Source organism: Rhinoraja longicauda, chromosome 3, assembly GCF_053455715.1.
Source record: "Rhinoraja longicauda isolate Sanriku21f chromosome 3, sRhiLon1.1, whole genome shotgun sequence".
In the NCBI taxonomy this organism is placed as follows: Eukaryota; Metazoa; Chordata; class Chondrichthyes; order Rajiformes; family Arhynchobatidae; genus Rhinoraja; species Rhinoraja longicauda.
In genome coordinates, this window is record NC_135955.1 from 36717511 (window position 1) to 36739865 (window position 22355).

Sequence of the window (22355 nt, forward strand, 5' to 3'; positions counted from 1 at the left end):
ATCTGCGAGCATTTTGATAGGAACAGACTGATTTGGGATGGAGATTTTCAAAGAGGTCATCAAGAGGATTGACGGGGGCAGTGCATTGAACATTGTCAAAGGCTTTACTAATGTCTATATTGACAAAGTCCCACATAATAAGTTGGTCTGGAAGGTTAGATGGCATGGAATCCAAGGCGAGCTAGTCAATCGGATTTAAAATTGGCTTGGAAGAAGGAGTCAATTAATAGTTGTGAAGCGTTGGTTTTCTAATTGGAGGCCTGTGACCAGGGGAATGCCACACGAGTCGGTGCTGGTGTAATCTCCCTCACTCCAAGGAAAACAGCTCTGCCTATCCAGTTTGACCGATGAAGGACAAATGCCTTCCTCACACCCTGTCTGTCTGTGTCACCACTTACAGGAAACTATATACATGTACCCCTGGATTTCTCTGTTCTACAACACTCTCCAGGTCTTACCATTTATTGTGTATATCCTACCCTGGTTTAACTTCTCAAAATGCAACACCACATTCTAGTCGAAGTTAAATTCCATCTGCATTCCTTGACTAATTTTCTCATTTAATCTAGATACGGTTGAAATCTTAGATAACATTCTTTACTGTACACCATACCACAATGTCAGTCATGTGCAAACTTACATAGCATGTCATTTATGTTCTCATCCAAATCATTAACACAGAAGAAAAACAGGGGACTCAACAGCAATAGGGCCCTTGCAACCCCTGACCCCTGACCTTTAATGTTGCCACGCAACGCTTTCTGGAGGACAAGGGGTGGACTGGAGGCAAGCCCTTACAATGGCTGCCAGTACAGCAGGACCGTCTTTGGTCCCAGCAGCCGCTGAATTGTCAGAGTTTTTTGCCAGAATTCTGCCAGACTCTGAAGCCAAAATTGCCACTAGACTTGCAACACCTCAGTCCCAACCAAAAATCTTTATATATGGCGCCACATAATTACAGTGTTTAATCACATCAGGTGGCTTTACTTTTGTTTCCCTGCGTGTCACAAATGTGCCTTGACTTGTGTCTGTGGCCAATACCAGTGCATGAAGTGAAGCCTTTCTGGCCAAGGATGGCAGATCGGTTCTCCAGATTACAATACAATGGTTGACTGCACAGTTTGGAAGCCGCTTCCCCTTGAGATGACGCTGTGGAGGACACGTTAGATACAAAATGCTGGAGTATCTCGGCGGGACAGGCGGCATCTCTGGAGAGAGGGAATGGGTGATGTTTCGGGTCCAGATCCTTCTCGACCCGAGGCATCACCCATTCCTTCTCTCCAGAGATGCTGCCTGTCCCGCTGAGTTACTCCAGCATTGTGTGTTTATCTTCGGTTTACACCAGCATCTGCAGTTCCTCCGTACACATTGTGGGGGACAACATGTTCTAAGCTTCCAATTCCCCGCAAATTCAAAGGTGGCAAGACACGAGAGTGAAGAGGTCAGACAGACTGGATCTGGCCGTCTTGCTCCAGGACATGTCGTGTAAAAATGGCGTTGATGGGTTGTGGACATCAAGTGGGGCATCCATCCAGAGTCGTAGCATGTCTTGGCAGGGCTCCTTCTGGCGTTTCAGCCCAGAGTCGCTGTAGTGTATCAAGCTCTGGAAGGGCATTGGCAGCCCAGAGGGAGTGCAAACCCGAGTTATTTTGAACAGGAGCCAAAATGTTCCACATCTTCTACTTGTACCGTTTGTTTTTGCGTGGAGAGAGCTCTCTGCTCTCTTGCGTCTCCGTTTCCACTGGTGTCATTTCCAATGTGACAACCGCAGTGCCGATAAAGTACTAGATAAATCATCGTGATGAGAAACGCAGTGTAAATCTGACACCTGGTGACCCACGGCACACTATACAGCTGGGGTGTGCGGGGGGATGCCAGCGAGGAGGAGTTCTAATGAACTCTGAAGGCTCACTGTACAGTAAGTAACCCGCTGAGTTACTCCAGCTTTTTGTGTCTCATCTTCGGTTGAAGCCAGTGTCTGCAGTTCCTCCCTACACAAGCGTTCAGCGTGGCACCACTGGACTGATACAAAGCCAGTTTGCAACGCACAGTCATCTCATTCATCCTTCTCTGCAATCAATTCCCGGTCACAGCTAACTCGGTACATTCTCCTCTTCTCTCATCGGAGAGAGGAGGAGAACTTCTTCAAAGTAGACATATCTTGAGGAGATTTTGCAGTGGAACGGACAAAATATGTAGGAAAGAAGTGCAGATGCTGGTTTAAATCGAAGGTAGACAAAATGCTGGTGCAAACGCATATGTGTTGCGTGTGTGACGAGTGTATGCCGGAGGCTTGCATGTCCGCCAGAATGCTTGAGCGACTTCGTGCGTCACGCCCTTTGACCTTATGACCTAACGTGCAATACCTCACATAACACAGGTCACAAGGTTCCAATCTGAAATACAACCCCCAACCACCCTCTGATTCTTACCTCCAAGACAATTTTGCATCTAATTGGCTAAACTGGGGAGGGGCATTTTGTTATTCTACGACATATTGATATAGAGAAGGTGACATTGGGTCTTCTGAAGTCCATTAATGCGGATTTCCCCAGGTTCTCATGGGCTCTATCTCAGGTTACCGAGGAAGGCAAGGCAGAAGATTGCTGTGGTCTTGACAAAGATCTTTAAATACTCTTTTGGCATGGGCAAGGTCTCATAAGACTGGAAAATAGATAATATGTTCTTTTGCTTAAGGAGGATAATCTGAATAATCCTGGAAATTACAGGCCAGTGAGCCTTGCATCAGGTCGGGAGATTATTGCAGATTATTCATAGTGACAGGATTTGAAAAGGCATGGATTTAATAGGAAGCGTGGCTTTGGGCAGGAGAGGTCGGTGCTGGCTCGAAGGGCCAAATGGCCTACTCCTGCACCTATTGTCTAAGTAATGTCTCACCAACCTGATTATGTTTTTTTTTTTTAAACTATCGCGAAGATCATTGATGAGTACAGGGCAGTGGATGTTATGTACTTGGATTTTAATAAAGCACTTGGCGAGGTCTTTCATGTTAAGCTGATCCAGAATTTCAAGTCACACAAGACCCCTGCATAGTTAGTGGTCAGATAAGATTCAAAATTGAGTTATGCATTGTTAGAAAAAAAGACAAAGGATACAGCAGGATTTGATCATCTGGACATGTGGGTGGGTAAATGGCAGACGGAGTTTAATGCGGGGTGGTGCTTTTTGGGAAGTGAAATGAAAGAGGAAAGCAAGCTAGAAGTCGAACTGCATGTTGGCACAAATGACATACAGTACAAACGACAAAGTTAAGCAGATACAATAGCAACGTTTAAAACGTATTCAGACATTTGAACAGGAAGGGAGCAGAGATAACCACTTATGAGGTGTTTGCGCAGTAATCAACCAGAACCAGAGTTCGTAGACCATATGCAGACAGGTGAAATTCATTAAATGGACTGGAATCATGGTCAGCGCAGACATTGATGTTAAAGAACACGGTATTAAAGGGCTCTGACCTGAAATGTCACCCGTCTTTTTTCTCCAGAGATGCTGCCTGACCCTCTGAGTAATTCCAGCATTTTGTGTCTATCCTAGATTTAAACCAGTTCCTTGTTTCTACATCTTGTTTTGTTTTGCCTTCTTTGTTTTGTTATCACCTCATTCCGAGCTCCACTTAAAAACGGTTTTCAATTACCGTCACCTCATCACTCGCCTCGTCTGCCGCAGCCACTAACCCTGCCGCATGTCCAGGGGTTTTTATTCACAAAATGCTGGAGTAACTCAGCAGGTCAGGCAGCATCTCGGGAGAGAAGGGATGGGTGACGTTTCGGGTCGAGACCCTTCTTCAGACCCATTCCTTCTCTCCCGAGATGCTGCCTGACCTGCTGAGTTACTCAGGGCCGTCTTAACACATGGGCCTGATGGGCACTTGCCCGGGGGCCCATGAGCATAGGGGCCCCATTTTATCGACCATTTACATTTTTATTCCTGTGAGTAGTTGTCGTAGGGGCCCCAGTACACTGCTTTGCCCGGGGCCCATGATGCTGTAAAGACGGCCCTGGAGTTATACTCCAGCATTTTGTGAATTAAAAAACCTTCGATTTGTACTAGCATCTGCAGTTATCTTCTTATACTGCATGTCCAGGGGTGGTGGGCGCCCACTCACCTGCACACCATTTGCAACTCGTCCACCATGTTGGTGGGCAGGCTCAGCTGGGCAACCAGCCGCTGCGCCACGTCCCCTTCGTGATCCAGCGCCAGGTCCGTCTTCGTCAGCTTCTCTCGCCACAGCCTACCGAAGCTGCCGACGTTGAAGGCTTTTGTGTTTACATCTATCAGCTCAAAATCGGGGATGTGGTCGGGTCCGGGGACGGAGACGGACACCGCGGCCGCGCTCGCGCTCGGCCCCGCCGCCATGTCTGCGCTCGGCATTGTGGGATGGAAGTCACTTCTAGAAACGGGTGGCGGCGAGAGGCGACCTGCTGGAGACGTTTAAATTAACAGGAGGCCACGAAACGGTAAACTAAACATTCACCAAAGTCAAATAATAAATTAAATTGCTTTAAAATATTGAGGATTGACGGAAAAATCACAAACAGGAAATGCAGATCAGGCAAGAAGATCTGTGGAAAGAACCGTTCCACATTTTCCTTGAACAGCGTCCCCTTTGATGTCTCGTTTTCACACCTTACCCTTCCATGTCAGTGTGTCCCCCTCTGCTCTGACACTCAGTCTGATCAAGGGTCTCGACCGAAACGTCAACCATTCCTTGCTGCCTGTTCCGCTTAGTTACTCCAGCATTTTGTGTCCATCTTCAGAACAGAGTTACTGTCTGCTGTTGATCAACCTGCATCATAATGCAATGGAGGTCATAAAACCATGATTGGGGAGCCTCTTATTTAGTCGAACCGTATGTCTTCCATGCTCTTCAAACCAATGATTCATTGCCTGGGGCAAAGAAATTGAAACTCCAATTTAGTTTAGAGATACATCGTGGAAGTAGGCCCTTCGGCCCACCAACGATCACCCGTACACTAATTGTATCCTACACACTAGGGACAGTTTTACCAAAGCCAATTAACCTACAAACCTGTACATCTCTGGAATGTGGGATGATGCCGATGCACCAGGAGAAACTCCGTACTGACAGCATCCAAGTCAGGATCAAAATCTGGCCATGTAAGGCAGCAAGTTCAACTGCTGTACCACTGTGCTGCCCTCAAATTGTGAAATAAAAACTACAAAGGGCTCTGTTCCAAGGTAGCTAAGAAAGCAGTGAAGAATGGTTCTACATTAAAACTTGATATAAACGTGAGAGGTCACCTGTTAGTGACAATTCAGATCCCTCCTGTGTATTTCAGAGAAATGAACCATTGGGCCTGGTTTATTATTGTCATGTGTACTGAGCTACAGTGAAAAGAGTTTTGTTTGCGTGCTATCAAATCAAATCATACTATATATAAGCAAATCGAGCTGTACACAAATACAACGGATAGTACAAAGAGAAAAAGAAACAAATACAAAACATAGTGTTGCACCATATTGTTAGTTACAGAGAAAAAGACCAAGGACAGCTTTGAGGTAGGTTGGAAGATTGTACTACACCCTAATTTATAGGAGGACCCATAAATTCTGCAGAGAGGATTTATGTGGATGTTGTCAGGGCTTGAGGGCCCGAGCTATACGGAGAGGTTTGACAGGCAAGAACTTTATTCCTTGGAGTGCAGGAGGATGAGGGGTGATCTTATAGAGGTGCATAAGATCATGAGGGGAATAGATAGAGTAAATGCATAGAGTCTTTTACCTGTAGAGGAATCACGAACCAGTGGACATAGGTTTAAGGTGAGAGGGAAAGGGAAACAGGAAACTGAGGGACAACTTTTTCACATAGAAGGTGGTGGGAATATAGAATGAGCTGCCAGAGGTGGTAGTTGAGGCAGATACTATAACAACATTTAAAAGACATTTGGACCGGTATATAGACAGGAAAGGTTTGGAGGGATATGGGCCAAACATGGGCAAGTGGGACTAGTGTAGTGCACCTTGGTTGGCACACAGTTAAATGTTTAAGCAAGAACCCCTCAGGGGCGCAGGGGTAGAGTTGCTGTCTGACAGCACCAGAGTTCCGGTTTCGATCCTGACTATGGGTGCTGTCTGCACAGACTTTGTACATTCTCCCCGTGACCTGCGTGAGTTTCCCTGGGAGCTCCGGTTTCCTCCTACTCTCCAAAGACGTCCAGGTTTGTAGGCTAATTGGCTTGGGAAAATTGTAAATTATACCTGCTCTCACCACCAATGCCTGCAGTATGCTCCACTAAGCAGCTATGTATATATCAACTAAGTAAAAGAAACTACAGACGATTGATTCAACACTCAAACAAATGCTAAACACCTGCATCTTGTCTTACACTTATCCTAACCCTCCATCAAACAATTGTAGCGACACTAATATCAACTTCACACATAAAACCGGAAGGAATACATTTACCACGCGATATACATTTCCTTTCTACTCCCAACTGACACTGTTTCTTCTCTACCAAATCCATTTACTGCCTTTCTCTGCTGCCTCTGACATCTCTGTGGCCTGACACAAACTGCTGCAAATTCCTAACTCTCCAAATAGCGACGTGGTCGATCACGCTGTAAAACCTCTACAACGCACCTCTACCCAAAGTACATTTGCTTTCCATCCTTGGTGCTCAACTTCTGCTGCCAAATCTACATATTTAAGCTTTTTCCTTTCATAAGCTCATTCACTGAGTTCTCCCAAGTCACCATCAGCTTTATAAAATACACAGTCCGCTGAGACTAACTGATCATAACACTATATCTGGCCTCGAACTACTACTAATTATTTCCTGCGGAACAACAAGCTTTCCTCCCAAGTCTACCTGCATCTCCCAATCATTGCCCCCCCCCCCCCCCCCCCCTTAAGCTGGCCTAACTCATGCCTGTCAGTAAAACATTCCTCCTCTACCTTTCTTTCCCTCACGGACAAAATGATTAGCTACACTCTCAGTCCTATTGCATACAGAATTTACCTGTGCTCTCCTCTCAATTGCTGTAGCTATACACTTCTAGACCTGATCTCTGCCACCAAGTATATCGACTTTAAGAAAGTCTTACATCCTGACAAAATATGCCTCCCCAAACACAGGGAACACATTGGGTCCCCACCTACCCAGTGTTTGAGGTTCTGCGGTGATGGTAGCACATCATAAATAGCTCCTGTAAGGAAACTTACAAGACCCGTCTCCAAGCACCTCCAGCTAAACCTCTTTTCTACACTTTCACAGTTCATCCACTGCTTAACCTGAGCCACTGCCCTGATACATCTCACTGCTTCCTGCTGACGACATACCACCTCCACAATCAATTTTCTCCTCTCTGTTGGACCTGCCTTACTCCACACTAATTTCCCTGTGCTAACCCCCGGGCTTTCTTTCCTTTCTGTTCGGCTAGACAATGGTAAATGGAGAATACCTTTCCCATATAAAGCCGCATTACTAAGACACCGAGGAACTCCTAACCATTTCCTAATATATGAACTAACCAATCTCTCAACTCTTTCCACCTTAGATATTGGCACCTCATATACTGTTAATGCCCATATCAATTTAGGGAATAACCCAAACTGCAAATACCACAACTTCAACCTGCCTAGAACCCTTGACTTCTCTATCCTTTTGTAACCCATCAACAACATATTTTCTAAGTTGCTGAACCTGTGCAGTGTCATCCAACTTCCTGTTATACCACCTACCCAAGTGTTTAACTGGTTTCTCCATTATAGATGGGATTTCTTCCTCATCTACACAGTGGACAGAATTACAAAAGCATGAAAGCACCGACCACCAGATTCAAGATCAGCTTCTCCGCGCTGTTATCTGACTCTTGATGGACCTCACAAATGCTAAGGATGTATTCCCTTACTTCCAATCCACTTCTTTGTAGCTCTTGCACTTCTTTTTATTTGCACTTTATAGCTGTAACACTATATTTACTGATATATGGTACCATTTGCCCAGATAGCACACAAAACATGGATTATCACTCTACCCTGGTACATGTAATAATAATAGATCAATACCAATGCTATTGATGGTGGATATCAGAGCTACTATATGGCGTGCATTAAGGCACACAACCTTGTTCTTCTTTGGCATCTGGATAGCAATGATTTTCCTTGGATAGGAGGGGTTAAAAAGGTCCGTGAGTACTCCTGCCACCTGGTCCATGCAGGCTCTGAGGAACCATATCCAAGTCAGTCACTTACTATAGATTAACTCTCAGGAAGGCCGGTCTGACCTCTGCGACGGTACATTGATACAGGTGCTCCTGATGCTGTTGAATCTAGTGATGTCTTTGCACTGACCTTTTGTTGAATGCATTCATCGCATTATGTGGAGAAGCATGAGGTGTTGCATTTTGGGAAGTCTAACCAGGGCAGGGCCGACACAGTGAATGGCAGGGCTCTTGGTAGTCTTCTTGAGCAGACCGATCTAAATACTTGTGTTCACATTTTCAGGGACTTATGGACTTGGACATCCCAGAGATGTTCAATCGGGTTCAAGTCCGGGCTCTGGCTGGGCCACTCAAGAACATTCACAGACTTGTCACAAAGCTATTCCTGTGTTGACTTGGCTGTGTGCTTAGGATCGTTGTCCTGTTGGAAGGTGAACCTCCGCCACAGTCTGAGGTTCAGAACGCTCTGGAGCAGGTTATCATCAAGGATCTTTCTGTACTTTGCTCCGTTCATCTTTCCCTCGAACCTGATAGTCTCCCAATTCCTGCCACTGAAAAACATCCCCACAGCATGATGCTGCCACCACCATGCTTCACCTTAGGTATGGTATTGGCCAGGTGATGAGCAGTGCCGCTTGGCATTCAGGCCAAAGAGTTCACTCTTGATTTCATCAGACCAGAGAATCATGTTTCTCATGGTCTGAGAGTCCTTTAGGTGCCTTTTGGCAAACTCCAAGCGGGCTGTCACGTGCCTTTTACTGAGGAGTGGCTTCCATCTGGCCACTCTACCATAAAGGACATTGGTGAAGTGCTGCAGATATAGTTGTCCTTCTGAAAGGTTCTCCCATCTTCACTGTAATGGCAGTTTCTATACCTTCTCAAAGTCCAACTTCGATAGCCATTACTGCTTGGGATGTGGTGGAGATATAGCTTACGCACACACCGCACTCTGAGATAGCAAAAACGAATCTTCCAAACGCTGTTTTTTGATTAATTGGTCTTTATTAAAGTAGCACAAATCAAAAGAGTAATTCATAACTTTTCGTTCTTACCAAATGTTTCTTCTTCAAACAACACAGTCGAGACCGTGCGTTCGTTACCATGTGGTCGTGGTAAAAAAGTGTTTTATCTCCATCCTCCGGGACTAAACTGACCCCCAATCTCTGTGGTACGCTAGCCTCCTCAGATGTAGACACTCCCCATTACGTATCAGATCACACCCACAAGCATGCAAAAAAGACAAAAACTAGAAATATTAAACATGGCCATAATATAGTGACAGTAACTAATTTAAGCGTAAATGGCTCCTACACACCGGCCCCTAATTGTTCTACGTATATAACAAAGCAATTACCAATAGATATTAAAAGGAGCTATAAAAGCTTAATATATATCAAAAACAAAAGTAATTTACACGATATGTTGGCATTAAAACTTCTTCAATCTTCTCCTTCACCTTCTAGAAGCAGACATATCTTGGTTATCCGTCTTACCAAGATGTTGTCCTTAGTCTGAAGTCGTACAGTAAGCACAAAACCTTTAACCTTTCTAGCAACGGAGTTAGATTTGACAATCCAGTATTTTTTACGAAGTTGCGACAGCATGTGATTTCTTTTTCCATGTCCGATCTGTTCATGAATATGTTGTAACAGCAATGTCGAAATATGAAAGGGCTTCGAGAGAATAAGAGGATGCTTAGCTTCTTCAGGCATCGCTAGTTTATTCAAGTGACCACCTACTCTCAGAAGTCCTTTATCCAGTATCAGATCAAGCCTGTATAAATGACTACTTCTTTTAACACCATGCTCACCAGCTTCTAATGTTGATAGATCTTCCTTGTATCCTTGTCTTTGACAGAAAGAGATAACTGCATTTTCTGCCTTAAAAAGATCATCAGGACATAAACACTGTCCTCGGCATGATGCCTTAAAGACTTGCATCTCTTTGTCAACCTTTTCTTTCAGCTTGTCAGGATCTGTTTCAAAGCTACTCATAGCAGCCTGAATTTCCTTTCTATTACGAGTCCACTGCAAAAGCATTGTCTTTACTTTAAGAAACCAAGCTACCACAGTCTTCAACTTATTCCATGATGAGAAATGGGTAATTATATTGTTAGTTGAATCCAATGGATCCTTGATAATGGCATTCACTGAGATGTCTTGCTTGATCTCCGGATCATTAGCAGAGATTTCAGATTCCAGGTTAAACTTTGGCCATTCTCGGTCTGGTTTACAGAGAAACTGTGGCCCATTGATCCATCCCATTGCTTTAGAAGCGGTTTGCTGTTAATCCTCTTGAGGCTTCATCCACAGGATTTTCTTTTGTATTAACATATTTCCACTGTGATACATTAGTAGCATCTCTTACAAAGGAGATCCTGTTTGCTACAAACATTAGGAAGCCTTTGTTTTCATTGTTGATATACTTAAGCACTGTCGTGCTATCAGTCCAGAAGGTAGATTCCTCCAGCTTAAGCTGCAGTTCCTTTTGCAGCGATATGTCAATTCTGACAGCTAAGACTGCGGCTGCATGCTCCATTCTGGGAATCGTCATTTGCTTCAATGGTGTCACTCTGGCCTTCCCCATTAAGAATGGAACATGTACTTCTTTGTTATCATTTTCCAGCCTTAGATATGAAACAGTACCGTAACCACTTTCACTTGCGTCAGAAAAGTGATGCAGCTGTGCATATTTGATTCGACCAAACTTTGTAGGCTTCATACACCGGTCCACTCTGAACTCCGAGATCTTGTCGAGATCTACTAACCATTCTGTCCATTTGCGTCTCATCCCGTCCAAGTTTCTTCTTACAGAGATCCTGCAAAATTAACTTGGCTGGTAATGTAAATGGTGCAAGAAATCCCAAAGGGTCGTAAACAGAACCAATCATGGACAGGATGCCCAGTCATGTACATATAAGAAAATAACTGCAGATGCTGGTACAAATCGAAGGTATTTATTCACAAAATGCTGGAGTAACTCAGCAGGTCACGCAGCATCTCAGGAGAGAAGGAATGGGTGACGTTTCTGATGTCAGGGGGGCGGGACAAAGGAAGGATATAGGTGGAGACAGGAAGATAGAGGGAGATCTGGGAAGGAGGATAGTTCCTCTTTCCAACTTTAGATAGTTCCTCTGTCCCTCTCTTCCCCTCCTCCTTCCCAGATCTCCCTCTATCTTCTTGTCTCCACCTATATCCTTCCTTTGTCCCGCCCCCCTGACATCAGTCTGAAGAAGGGTCTCGACCCGAAACGTCACCCATTCCTTCTCTTCCGAGATGCTGCCTGACCAGCTAAGTTACTCCAGCATTTTGTGAATAAATAACCCGTCATGTACATGGTCGCTCCTGAATCGAAATTCTGAACAAACATATCTGTTTCAACGCACCAGTGCAATCCCAGTGCTCTCTCCATAGGCAGATTGTCTTTGTCCAAATCCAACTCCCGGGTCTCCTTGGCTCTGTTATCTAGTGGAATGGTTTCCAATACAGCATGGCTGTTGCTGATCCATTTTGATAGCATGAATCCTCCCTTGTTGCAGAGGGAAGTCAGATGTTTTACCGTTTGGATTGTCTCCTGTTCCGTAGACATGGATTTTAAAAAATCGTCCACATAGAAATTGCTCTTTACTGTGTTTGTCACTTCTTCTGGAAAGTGAACTTTATTGTCCTCGGCGGTTTTCCTCAGTGCGAAGTTTGCACAACTTGGTGATGACACTGCTCCAAAGAGATGTACCTTTATCCAGTATTCAACGAGATCTTGTTGTGCATCACCATCCGACCACCATTGAAATCGCAAGTAGTTGACATGCTTTTCCGATACCTTGATCTGATGAAACATTGCCTTGATATCCGCCATCAAAGCCACTGGCTCTCGTCTGAATCTAATGAGAACTCCGATGAGTGAGTTCATTAGGTCTGGACCCTGCAGCAGTTGACAGTTAATTGATTTACCCTTGAAAACCGCAGCACAGTCGAAGACCACTCTTAAAGTTCGTTTCTTTGAATGATACACCCCATGGTGTGGGATATACCAAAGCTCTCCATCACTTCGATTCAGCTGGTCTTCTGGTACCCTTTCAGCATAACCATTATCAATCATCTCTGTGAGTGAAGATGTATATTCATCATGAAATTTTGTATTCTTGTCAAACTTGCGTTTCAGATTCTGAATGCGTTGTTCTGCAATGCAACGGTTATTCGGCAGACTAATACTTTCTTGTTTGAAAGGTAAGTCTAGACAATAGTGCCCTTCTATCATCTTTACTGAGTGATTCATAATTTTCAAAAAATTTACCTCTTCTCTGGACATTTCTTCTGATTCCTTGCTGGTTCTTTCATTAAAGTCGTGATTGTATTGCTTGATCAACAACTCCTCAACAGCGGTATGGTTATTCATTTTCCTGCTTTTGTTGTTCCTACTCAAGGAGCCATAGATAACCTATCCAAGTAGGGTTCTCACAGCAAACGGTCCATCCCCTTGACTGCCAACAACCTCTCTAGGTTCCAATGCCTTTGAAAGCATTCGTTCCAATAAGTAGGTCGATACCAGAATTTATTTTAGGTATCTTGACATCCTTCAAGTAAGGCCATTTTTTCAAGTCTTCTTGCTTAGGTATATTTAGATGAGAAACAGGCATAGTCTCATGTGTAAACACATCAGATATTTGTATTAAATTGTCTTCCTCCAGACTAGATATTTCCATACTTGTGATATGATGACTATTGTAGCATTTCTGATCTTTCATGGTATTCAAGAAAAGCTTAATCTTTTCTCCTGTGATGTCCAGCCTTCTCATCAAACTTTCTGTGCAAAAGGTAGCTGAACTTCCACTATCCAAAAATGCGTATGTTTGCAACACTGTATTCCCCTCGCTGCTCCTTACCTGTACTGGTAAGATGGAGAAAATACAGTTTTCTACACCGGCCCCAATTGCGCATTTATCTGAGGTGAGGCAAACCAGACCATGATGGAGAGGGTGAGGACAGACTCTACGATGGCAATGTAGGAGTTTGGAAATAGAGAATCTAGAGGGTTTCCTGACAGACGGGAAGCAGCATGTGAGGCTGGGAAAGCACATCTCGGACCGGCAGACCCTCAGCATAGGAGCACGGTAAGGCTGTGTACTCTCCCCTCTCCTCTACTCTCCCTACACCAACGAATGCACCTCCACGTCAAGCTTCTCAAGTTTGCCTGATTGGACTGATTCAGGATGGGGAGGAATCTGCCTACAGATGGGAGGTGACACAGCTAGCGTCCTGGTACCTTTGTAACAACCTGGAGCTCAATGCTCTCAAGACAGTGGAACTGATTGTAGACTTTAGGAGAACCCACCCTCCCCACCCCCACTCACCATCAACAACACCATGGTCACATTTGTGGAGTCATTTAAGTTCCTTGGTACCGTCATCTCCAAGGACCTTAAATGGGGGGCCACCATTGACTCCACGGTCAAAAAGGCCCAACAGAGGATGTACTTCCTGCGGCAGCTGAGGAAACACAATCTGTCACAGGCAATGATGGTCTAATTCTACACTGCCATCGTAGAGTCTGTCCTCACCTTCTCCATCATGGTCTGGTTTGGCTCATCCACCAAGCACGACATCCAGAGGCTGCAACGAATCATTCGATCAGTTGAGAAGGTTGTTGGCTGCAACCTTCCCCCCCATTGACGAACTATACACTGCAAGGGCCAGGAAGCGAGTGGTCAAGATCATCTCTGACCCCTCTCACCCTGGCCACAAACTTTTTGAAGCACTTCCCCCTGGACGGCGACTCCAGACCGTCAAAGCAGCCACAGCCAGACATAAAAACAGCTTTATTTCTGCGAGTAGTAGCTCTACTCAATAACCAAAAGTCTATAGTCTCTTTTTGCTCTGATTTATTTCACTCACATGTTTAAACTGTAATGTTGTATTCTTAATGTTTTAATGTTTTATGTTTTATTCTTAATTGTTTACTGTATGTTCGTGTTGTTACTTGCGATCGGAGCACCAAAGCACATTCCTTGTATGTGTACATACTTGGCCAATAAACTTATTCATTCATTCATTCATTCATTCATTCATTCATTCAAGGGGAAAGGAAGCCCTTTGAGAAATTTCGAGAAGCAGGGAGGTCATGACAAAGGCTTCTTTGATATATATTCTCAAACTCAGTTTTGAGAATAATCCATTAGATAGGAGGAGACAAGGGCAAATGGTTTAAATATCAATTTATCATGGAGACTAAAGCATTACATCTTTACATTCCTGGAAATAATCAACAATTACAACAGAGCAGGCTATAACTTTAATATAGATAAATATACTGCAGTGCTTCCCTGAAGTATAATCTTGCATAAATTGATAGAGATGAAAAATATATCTTTAGCAATCTGACTTCAATGCAAAAAGTGGTTATTGAAGCAGGGATTAAAGGATTTCAGGAAATAAAGAGGCAAAGGCTTTCTTTCTGAGAATTCTAGCAAAAAGGTTTTGGGTGGCTTAAGACATAGCCTCCAATGGTATAGTATTATTTGGAAATACATGCCACAATAGGGTCAATCATCTTGAGTTTGCCTAACTATCATGGTTGAATTTTTGGACAGGTTGAAAAGAGGCAATTGCATATTTACATGAATTTTAGAAAGGCCTTTAACAAGGCTATATATGACATATTATTCAGTAAATATCCACAAGGGAAAGTCTCAAATTGGATGAAACCTGGCAAAAGTAAGAAGCAAATAGCTGACAGGCTGTAAATGCTGGGATTCTTTAAGGTGTAGGATCAAGGTGTTTGTTTTCCATAGCATTCGTTTAGATAGAAACCTGACCAAGTGGACCCGTTGGGGCCAAACCATTCTCCTCCCCCACTCCCCTCCACCCCCTCTTCCCTCCCACCCCTCGCTCCCCCCTTCCCCTCCCTTCCCTTCCCCCCCTTCCTCCCTCCCCTCTCCCCCTCCCTCCCCCCCCTCTCCCTCTCCCTCCCCCCCCTCTCCCTCTCCTCCTCCCCCTCTCCCCCTGCAGGGTTGGCTCTCCTGCATTGGTGCAGCATCCTCTCCTCCCCTACTCCCCCCTCCCTCCCCCCCCTCCCTCCCCCTCCCCCCTAACACCTCCCCTCCTCCACCCTCTCCCCCTCCCCCACTTCCTCCCCCCGCTCCCTCCCTCCCGGGAGCAACCCGCCTCCCGGCCCAGGTGGCCGCCATTAGTGGAGCGGGGGGGGGGGGGGAAGAGTCCTATCCTGTCATGGTGCGGGGATGTTCTGTGGTAGACGGTGGCGGCTCTCCCACTGTTGCTGAGCCGCTGAACTCTGGGCAGCATGGGGAAGGAGCTGAGCCGGCCGGGGAGAGGAGGGGGGATGGGGGAGCCGAGGGCAGGCCCAGCGCCAGGCACAGGCTGTTTGTGAGTGTGTTCATTGAGAGGCACTCAGGTATATATATAAGTCCTTTATTAGCAGGTCCTTACAGTACAGATGCTGGCTTCCATTACCTCCAGTCTCCCGCCTGATTCCAGTGTAACCCAGTACAAAACCCGGCCTGGATTATGGACCGGGTGCACAACAGTAAAACCAGACATGGATCTACATCCCCCTTCTTAAGCATAAGCCCCCCCAAACTAGATAACAATATGAAACAACTACAACTTACAACTTACCCCCATCCTAGTACAAGGGATGAAAAGACAACCACGGCAACGCTAAACAGAGGAGGATACAACTCGAGTAAGATAAACAAAAGGGGAACGGTAACGGCCGTAATTAACCAGAGTCCATAGCAAGTGTCTAGCCACAGTCTTGGTACTTGGGATTGGGCTTACAGACCCGTCCTGCACGAGTACAATACCAGCCCTCCGCCGTACCCATTGTAGGTGTCAGCACCATGGGTGGTGGTTCAAACGGCACTGGTCTCGCAACGGCCTTCTGCACAGGAGACTGCACCAGTGAAGTCATGGGTGATTCCATCACCGGCTCCTTTGTTGGTGTTAAGACCAGCTTGTGGTTTGCCGACACCTGGCCTCCATTGGTCTGTAACCCGCCATCTGCGGCCTCCGTGTAGCCATGTGAACGCGGATGAGATGGCACCGGCTCATTCACCGGTAGAAGGTGTTTTCTGTTCCGCCGGTAGGTTCCTCCTTCCGATTGGACAAGATAGGACCGCGGCTCCTGGCAGGTCCCACTAACTACACCCAGACGATCATGACCCTTCTGGGTCTGCAGACGGACCGTCTGACCCCCCGACAGAGGCTGGAGAGGATGGCTAGACCTGTCGTAATACGCCTTCTGGATCTGCCGTTTATGTTGCAGCTGAGCCTGAACAACTTGGGGCTCGTGAACATGGGGCTGCAGCAGGTGTCTTGCAACAGGAAGGGTGGTACGAGTTTGTCTGGACATCAATCGTTGGGCCGGCGAACCCAATACCGGGTCACGTGAAACGTTACGGAGATTGAGGAGATCCAGGAATACATCAGACCCGGCTCTTCTGGATCTCTCCATGACCTGTTTGGCACTACGGACAGCCCTCTCGGCTAGCCCGTTTGACTGTGGATACTCCGGGCTGCTGGTGATGTGTTTAAAATCCCAGCGCATGGCAAAGTCCTTGAAACACTGACTGGTAAATTGACCGGCATTATCCGACATGAGGGTGTGAGGAGACCCATGGACCGAGAAATGTCTCGCCAGTTTTTGAATTATCGCCGCTGAGGAAACTGTGCGGAGCAAATCGACCTCGAACCATCCGGAATAGGAATCCACCAGAACCAGATATTGATTGCCACGCCACTCACAAATGTCAGTGGCCACAGAGGACCAGGGTAAATCAGGAACCGGGTGCAGCAAAAGTGGTTCCCTTTGCTGATGTGGGGCCAAACTGTTACACACCGCACATGATTGCACCTTCTGGTGCACGAAGTCAGACATAGCAGGCCAGAAAAACATACTTTTGGCTCGCTGAACCGTTGCCTCAGCGCCAGGGTGGCCCCTATGTATTGCGTCAAAATACTGCTGCCGTAGTGAGGCAGGGATCACCGCCTTGTGGCCTTTCATAATGACCCCGTTCTCGATAACCAGCTCATCTCTAACGGGGAAGTACGGTTGTACAGAGAATGGTACCATATGCGATTTGCTCGGACAACCGTGTCGAATGATGGACGCAAGCGACTGCAACGTGTCGTCCTCTGCCGTGTGTACCACCAACAATTCCAAACAAGACGAGGGGAGATGATCGACCATCATTACATCAAAACAATCCTTCTCGGCAGCATGCTCGTTAGAGGTTTTCCTAGGCGCACGGGACAGGGTGTCAGCTAGGTGAATGTCCTTGCCGGGTTTGTAGATTAGTGTAATGTCGTACTTTTGGAGACGCAGCAGCATACGCTGCAGTCTCGCCGGGGCAGCATGGAGTGGTTTGTTCAGTACAGAAATCAGTGGTTGGTGATCGGTCTCCACAATGGCAGCCTTGCCGAAAATGTAATCGTTGAACTTTTCACATGCAAAGACAACCGCCAACAGTTCTTTCTCGATTTGTGCGTAGCGTGTCTCCGCGTCTGTCATGGTCCTTGAGGCATAAGCAATGGGCTGGCCATCCTGCAGGCACGCAGCACCGAGTCCATACTGGGATGCATCGCAGGTCAGAGTAACTGGTCGATTGACGTAGAAATATGCCAGGGTGGGAGGACACGACATCAGGTGTCTGAGTGCGTCAAAAGCCCGCTGTTGTTGCTCATCCCACGTCCATGCAATGTCTTTGTGAGATAGCTGTCGCAGTGGAGCGGAGAGTTCACTAAAGTGAGGAATAAACTTGCCAAGATAGTTCACCATGCCCAGGAACCTCTGTAGGCTGGTGACGTCAGTCGGAACTGCCATCTCACTGATGGCTGCTGTCTTCTCAGGATCAGCCTTGAGGCCCTCATTGGTGAAAACATGTCCTACATATTTTACCTTGTTGACACGGAACCTGCACTTGTTGGGGTTGAGTTTTAAGTGTATCTCCCTGGCACGATTGAGTACCTTCGTTAAGTTAACATCATGCTCCTGTACGTCCTTACCCGCCACGATAATGTCATCGACAACAATCGCACATGGGCATCTGTCGAAGAGCTGCTCCATAGAGCGTTGAAACACTTCACTGGCCGCGTTAATCCCAAACGGCATCCGCAGGAATCTGTAGCATCCGAAGGATGTGCTGAAAGTGGTGAGCAGAGATGATTTGTGGTCCAGGGGAATTTGCCAGAACGAGGTCTTGGCATCGAGAACGGAGAACACTGTGGCCTTGCCCATGTGTGCGGCCACCTCCTCCACAGTGCGCATCGGGTGATGAGGTCGCTTGAGTGCAGTGTTTAAATCCTGCGGGTTGATGCATATACGTATCTCCCGCTTGTCCTTCTTGGTCGCGGCCACCATCGAGGACACCCAGTCAGTGGGCTCCGTAACAGGAGTAATAACTCCTATAGCTTCCATCCTGTCAAGCTCTGCCTTGACCCGGTCTCGCATGGCAACTGGGACGCGATGAGCAGGGCGGACCACGGGTCTCACATCCCGGGCAATAGTCATTGAGTAAGTGATAGGCAGCTTGCCCAGTTCATCGCTGAAAAGATCCTTATAGTTCGCGAGGATCTGTTGTGTGGAGTCTGGGACTGGCGTAAGCTGATGCACGGCCTTGCCGAATGAAATCAGTCCCATGTTGATACATGCTTCAACGCCAAGGAGAGGCACGACTGTGCCATCAACAACGTAAAATTGTACATTGTACGATTGTGCTGCGAGGTGGCACCGTAGCTCCACCACTCCAATAGGAAGCACTTCGTTCCCCCCGTATGCCTGGAGGGTTGCGTCACATGTTTTTAATTCCTCAGCTCTACGAAGCCTTATCGAAGAGATATGACGTTGCACGCCGCACCTGTGTCTACTTTCACAACAACAACAGGCACATTGTTTATCTTTAATGTGACCATGGGATCTTTGTGTTTAATTAACTGGCCCCGGACAGAGTGTGCATTGAGGCGAATTCCATCCACTGAAGGTGTATTGAAGTTTACAGTATCACAATCTGATAAGTCATGTGAAGGCTCTGGGTGTATCAAATGTACAGCTTGTGTTGTCCCAATCGTCTTGGAACTTCTGCAGCACTTCAAGAAATGATTTCTCCGTTTGCAGCCATGACAAATCTGTCCAAAAGCCGGGCAGTTCTCCCGTTTGGCTATATGAGAGTAACCACAATTAGTGCAATCACTAACGAGGCTGATGCCAGCCCTGCCAGGTTGGGCTTGTGTCACTTTGAACGGTCGACGTTCCTTTCTGATAAATGGTCCCGTCGAGTCAACGCAGAAAACAGGCTGAGGCACGGCACTCAAAGTCCTTGTGTCGACATCCGTCAATTCATAAATCCGACAGGTGCTAATCGCTTTAGCGAGGGTAAGATCGCAATCACGCAGAAGGCTCCTTCTCAATTTGTCGTTGGTGATACCACACACCAGCCTGTCTCTCGTGAGTTCATCACAGAGGTTACCAAATCTGCAACTTGACGCGGCATATTTCAAAGAGTTGATATAGGCTTCAACCGGCTCACCCGGTTTCTGGGAACATGTAAAGAATTTGTGCCGTTCCATGATAAGGTTAGTCTGCGGAGCACACAGCTGCCGAAATTTATTCTTAAGGCACACAGGGTCGTGAATCGTCTCGGCAGGTGTGATGACTGCATCAGCCGCATCCAGCACAGCCTCAGCATAAACAAAGAGTTTCGCCCGACGGATTGCTTCCAAACCTGCAAGATTGAGGAGAATGGATGCTTGTACGTGGGGATTCTTGTCGTGGTGTGCAGCAGCAATGAATACATTGTAATCTTCCTCGAAGGTGCGCCAACGTTCACCGATGTTGCCGTCGAAGACAAGTGGATCAGGCTTCCGAAAAGAATCAGCCATGGCTAGAGACGTCAAAAGTCTTGAGGAAACAAATTGTGGTGACCCAAAAGCTAAATAACGGCCACCTCTGACACCATGTTTGTGAGTGTGTTCATTGAGAGGCACTCAGGTATATATATAAGTCCTTTATTAGCAGGTCCTTACAGTACAGATGCTGGCTTCCATTACCTCCAGTCTCCCGCCTGATTCCAGTGTAACCCAGTACAAAACCCGGCCTGGATTATGGACCGGGTGCACAACAGTAAAACCAGACATGGATCTACACAGGCCTCCACCTCCACCAACGCCCAGCCTCACCGCTGCTGCCGCCTTTCCCCTTGGCCCACCTCCGGCTCGCGGTTACCCGGTCAAGTCCAGACCCGGGCCCAGGCCCTTGCTCTGGCTGCTTTCCCTGGCACCAGGCCTGGCTCTCCCGCCCCGAGAGACAGGCGGCCGAGCTCTGCTCAACGGGCCCTAACTGTGCAGGCGTGGACGAGTTTGTTCTGCACACATGTGGATGCAGCGGCCACCTTATGTAAGTACCAGATCAACGGAGCCCCAACTGCGCATGTGCGTTTTTTTAAACTTTAAAATGTGACTAACTTAAAAAATATAACACCAATTTCAATTAAACGTCTTCCATAGGACCACGGGACGACGGTGAGTAAGGTAGGCCTAAAATTGTTGTGTACTGTTTTGGCTGTAGTTCAGGAACAAGCAAACAAACGAGAGTTTTAGTAAAAAGATGAAGGGGAGTGACTAATAAATAAAAGTTGTATAGGAAAAAAACTGCAGATGCTGGTTTAAATCGAAGATAGACATAATATGCTGGAGTAACTCAGCAGGTCAGGCAGCATCTTGGGAGAGAAGGAATGGGTGACGTTTCGGGTCGAGACCCTTCTTCAGAAGTTGATACAAAATGTGACCATGTGGTTAATAGTGATGAAGAAAATAATAGAATAGATAATTGGACAGATTCTGGAAAGTAAAGTACTTTATGAAGTATGAGGTTATGCATTTTGTAGGCACTTTCTTTCTTGCCCTATCTATAGAATATAAAGCAGGAAGTTGTTGTTTGAACTGCATAAAACCCCTACTAATAGGTAAAGTTTTGGTAAATGCATTGCAAGAAGAATGTGAAAACTTTGGAGAGGCTTGGGGAAGATTTACAAGGGTGACACAAGAGAACATCTTTAGCTATGAGAAAAGATGGCGGTGGAGAAAGTCAAAAACCTCAAATTCCTGGTTGTGCATATCTTAGAAGATCTGTCGTGGACCCAGCACATTGATGCAATCATAGAGAAAGCCCATCAATGTCTCCACTTCCTTAGAAATTTGGTTTGTCAACAAATACTCTCTTAAACTTCTACAGGTGTACAGTAGACAGCTTATTAATTGGTTGGATCGTGGCCTGGTTCGGCAACTCGAATGTCTAGGAACAAAGAAGATTGTAAAAAGTGGTGAACACTGCCCAGTCCACCACGGGTACCTATGTCCCCACCATCGAAGGGGTCTACAGGAGTTGCGGCCTCAAAAATGCAGCCAGCATCATCAGAGACCCACACCACCCTGGCCACACTTTAATTTCAATCCTGCCATTGGGAAGAAGGTATGGGAGCCTGAAAACTGTAATGTCCAGGTTCAAGAGCAGCTGCTTCCTTACAACCATCAGGCTATTAAACACTACAAACTCTAAATAAGCTCTGAACTACATAGACTTGGGGGCATTATTTTTTGTCTTTGCACTACTATTATTTTTATTTGTTTTTTCATATATCACCGAACTTTCTTTAGTTGTTTATTATGGGTTTTACAGTTGTGCTGTTGCAAGTAAGAATTTAAATTTTTCCTTTTCGGGAGATATGACAATAAACAGGCATGTGAATTTTCCGCGTTTCCGTGAATTTCCGCGTTTTTAAATGTTATTTTCCGCGCTTTTTGCATGGTTTCCACGTTTTTCACTGCCAAATAACGGAGAAGTCGGATCGAAAAAAAGAAAGAAAAAAACCCGATGTATAGACTTGTAATGAACAGTCGGATCACATGGGGTTCCGCGAGAAATCCCCCACGCCCTGGAAGTCTCCCCGAAAATGTGGCACCTCGGCTGGGTAAGACAGCCAATCTCAACCTCATCGGGACTTCCACGGCCAATCGGTGGGTTGAATTTGCAACCTGCGGCCGGGGCTCTGGAACTCCAGCCCAGCTGGAGCCAGCACATCTATCCCCATAGCCGACTTCCTTGGCCGGCTGGATAATCCAGCAAAGCTCTGGAAC

The 22355-nt window shown here is 46.3% G+C and overlaps 2 protein-coding genes across 4 annotated transcripts in view; one reads left to right on the plus strand and one right to left on the minus strand.

Moving 5' to 3' along the window:
* Positions 1–4417, minus strand: part of snapc3 (small nuclear RNA activating complex, polypeptide 3) — a 43897-nt gene extending 39480 nt beyond the window's left edge. Inside the window, exon 1 of the mRNA XM_078395947.1 lies at positions 4130–4417. Coding sequence (XP_078252073.1) covers positions 4130–4395 — 266 coding nt within the window. The 5' untranslated portion in view covers positions 4396–4417. The remainder of the gene's footprint in view (positions 1–4129) is intronic.
* Positions 4206–22355, plus strand: part of ttc39b (tetratricopeptide repeat domain 39B) — a 132991-nt gene continuing 114841 nt past the window's right edge. For 2 of the 3 annotated variants that reach the window (XM_078395944.1, XM_078395946.1), the window contains exon 1: positions 4206–4481. The gene's annotated coding sequence lies outside the window, so the exon portion shown is untranslated. The remainder of the gene's footprint in view (positions 4482–22355) is intronic. The other variant, XM_078395942.1, reaches the window with a different exon arrangement.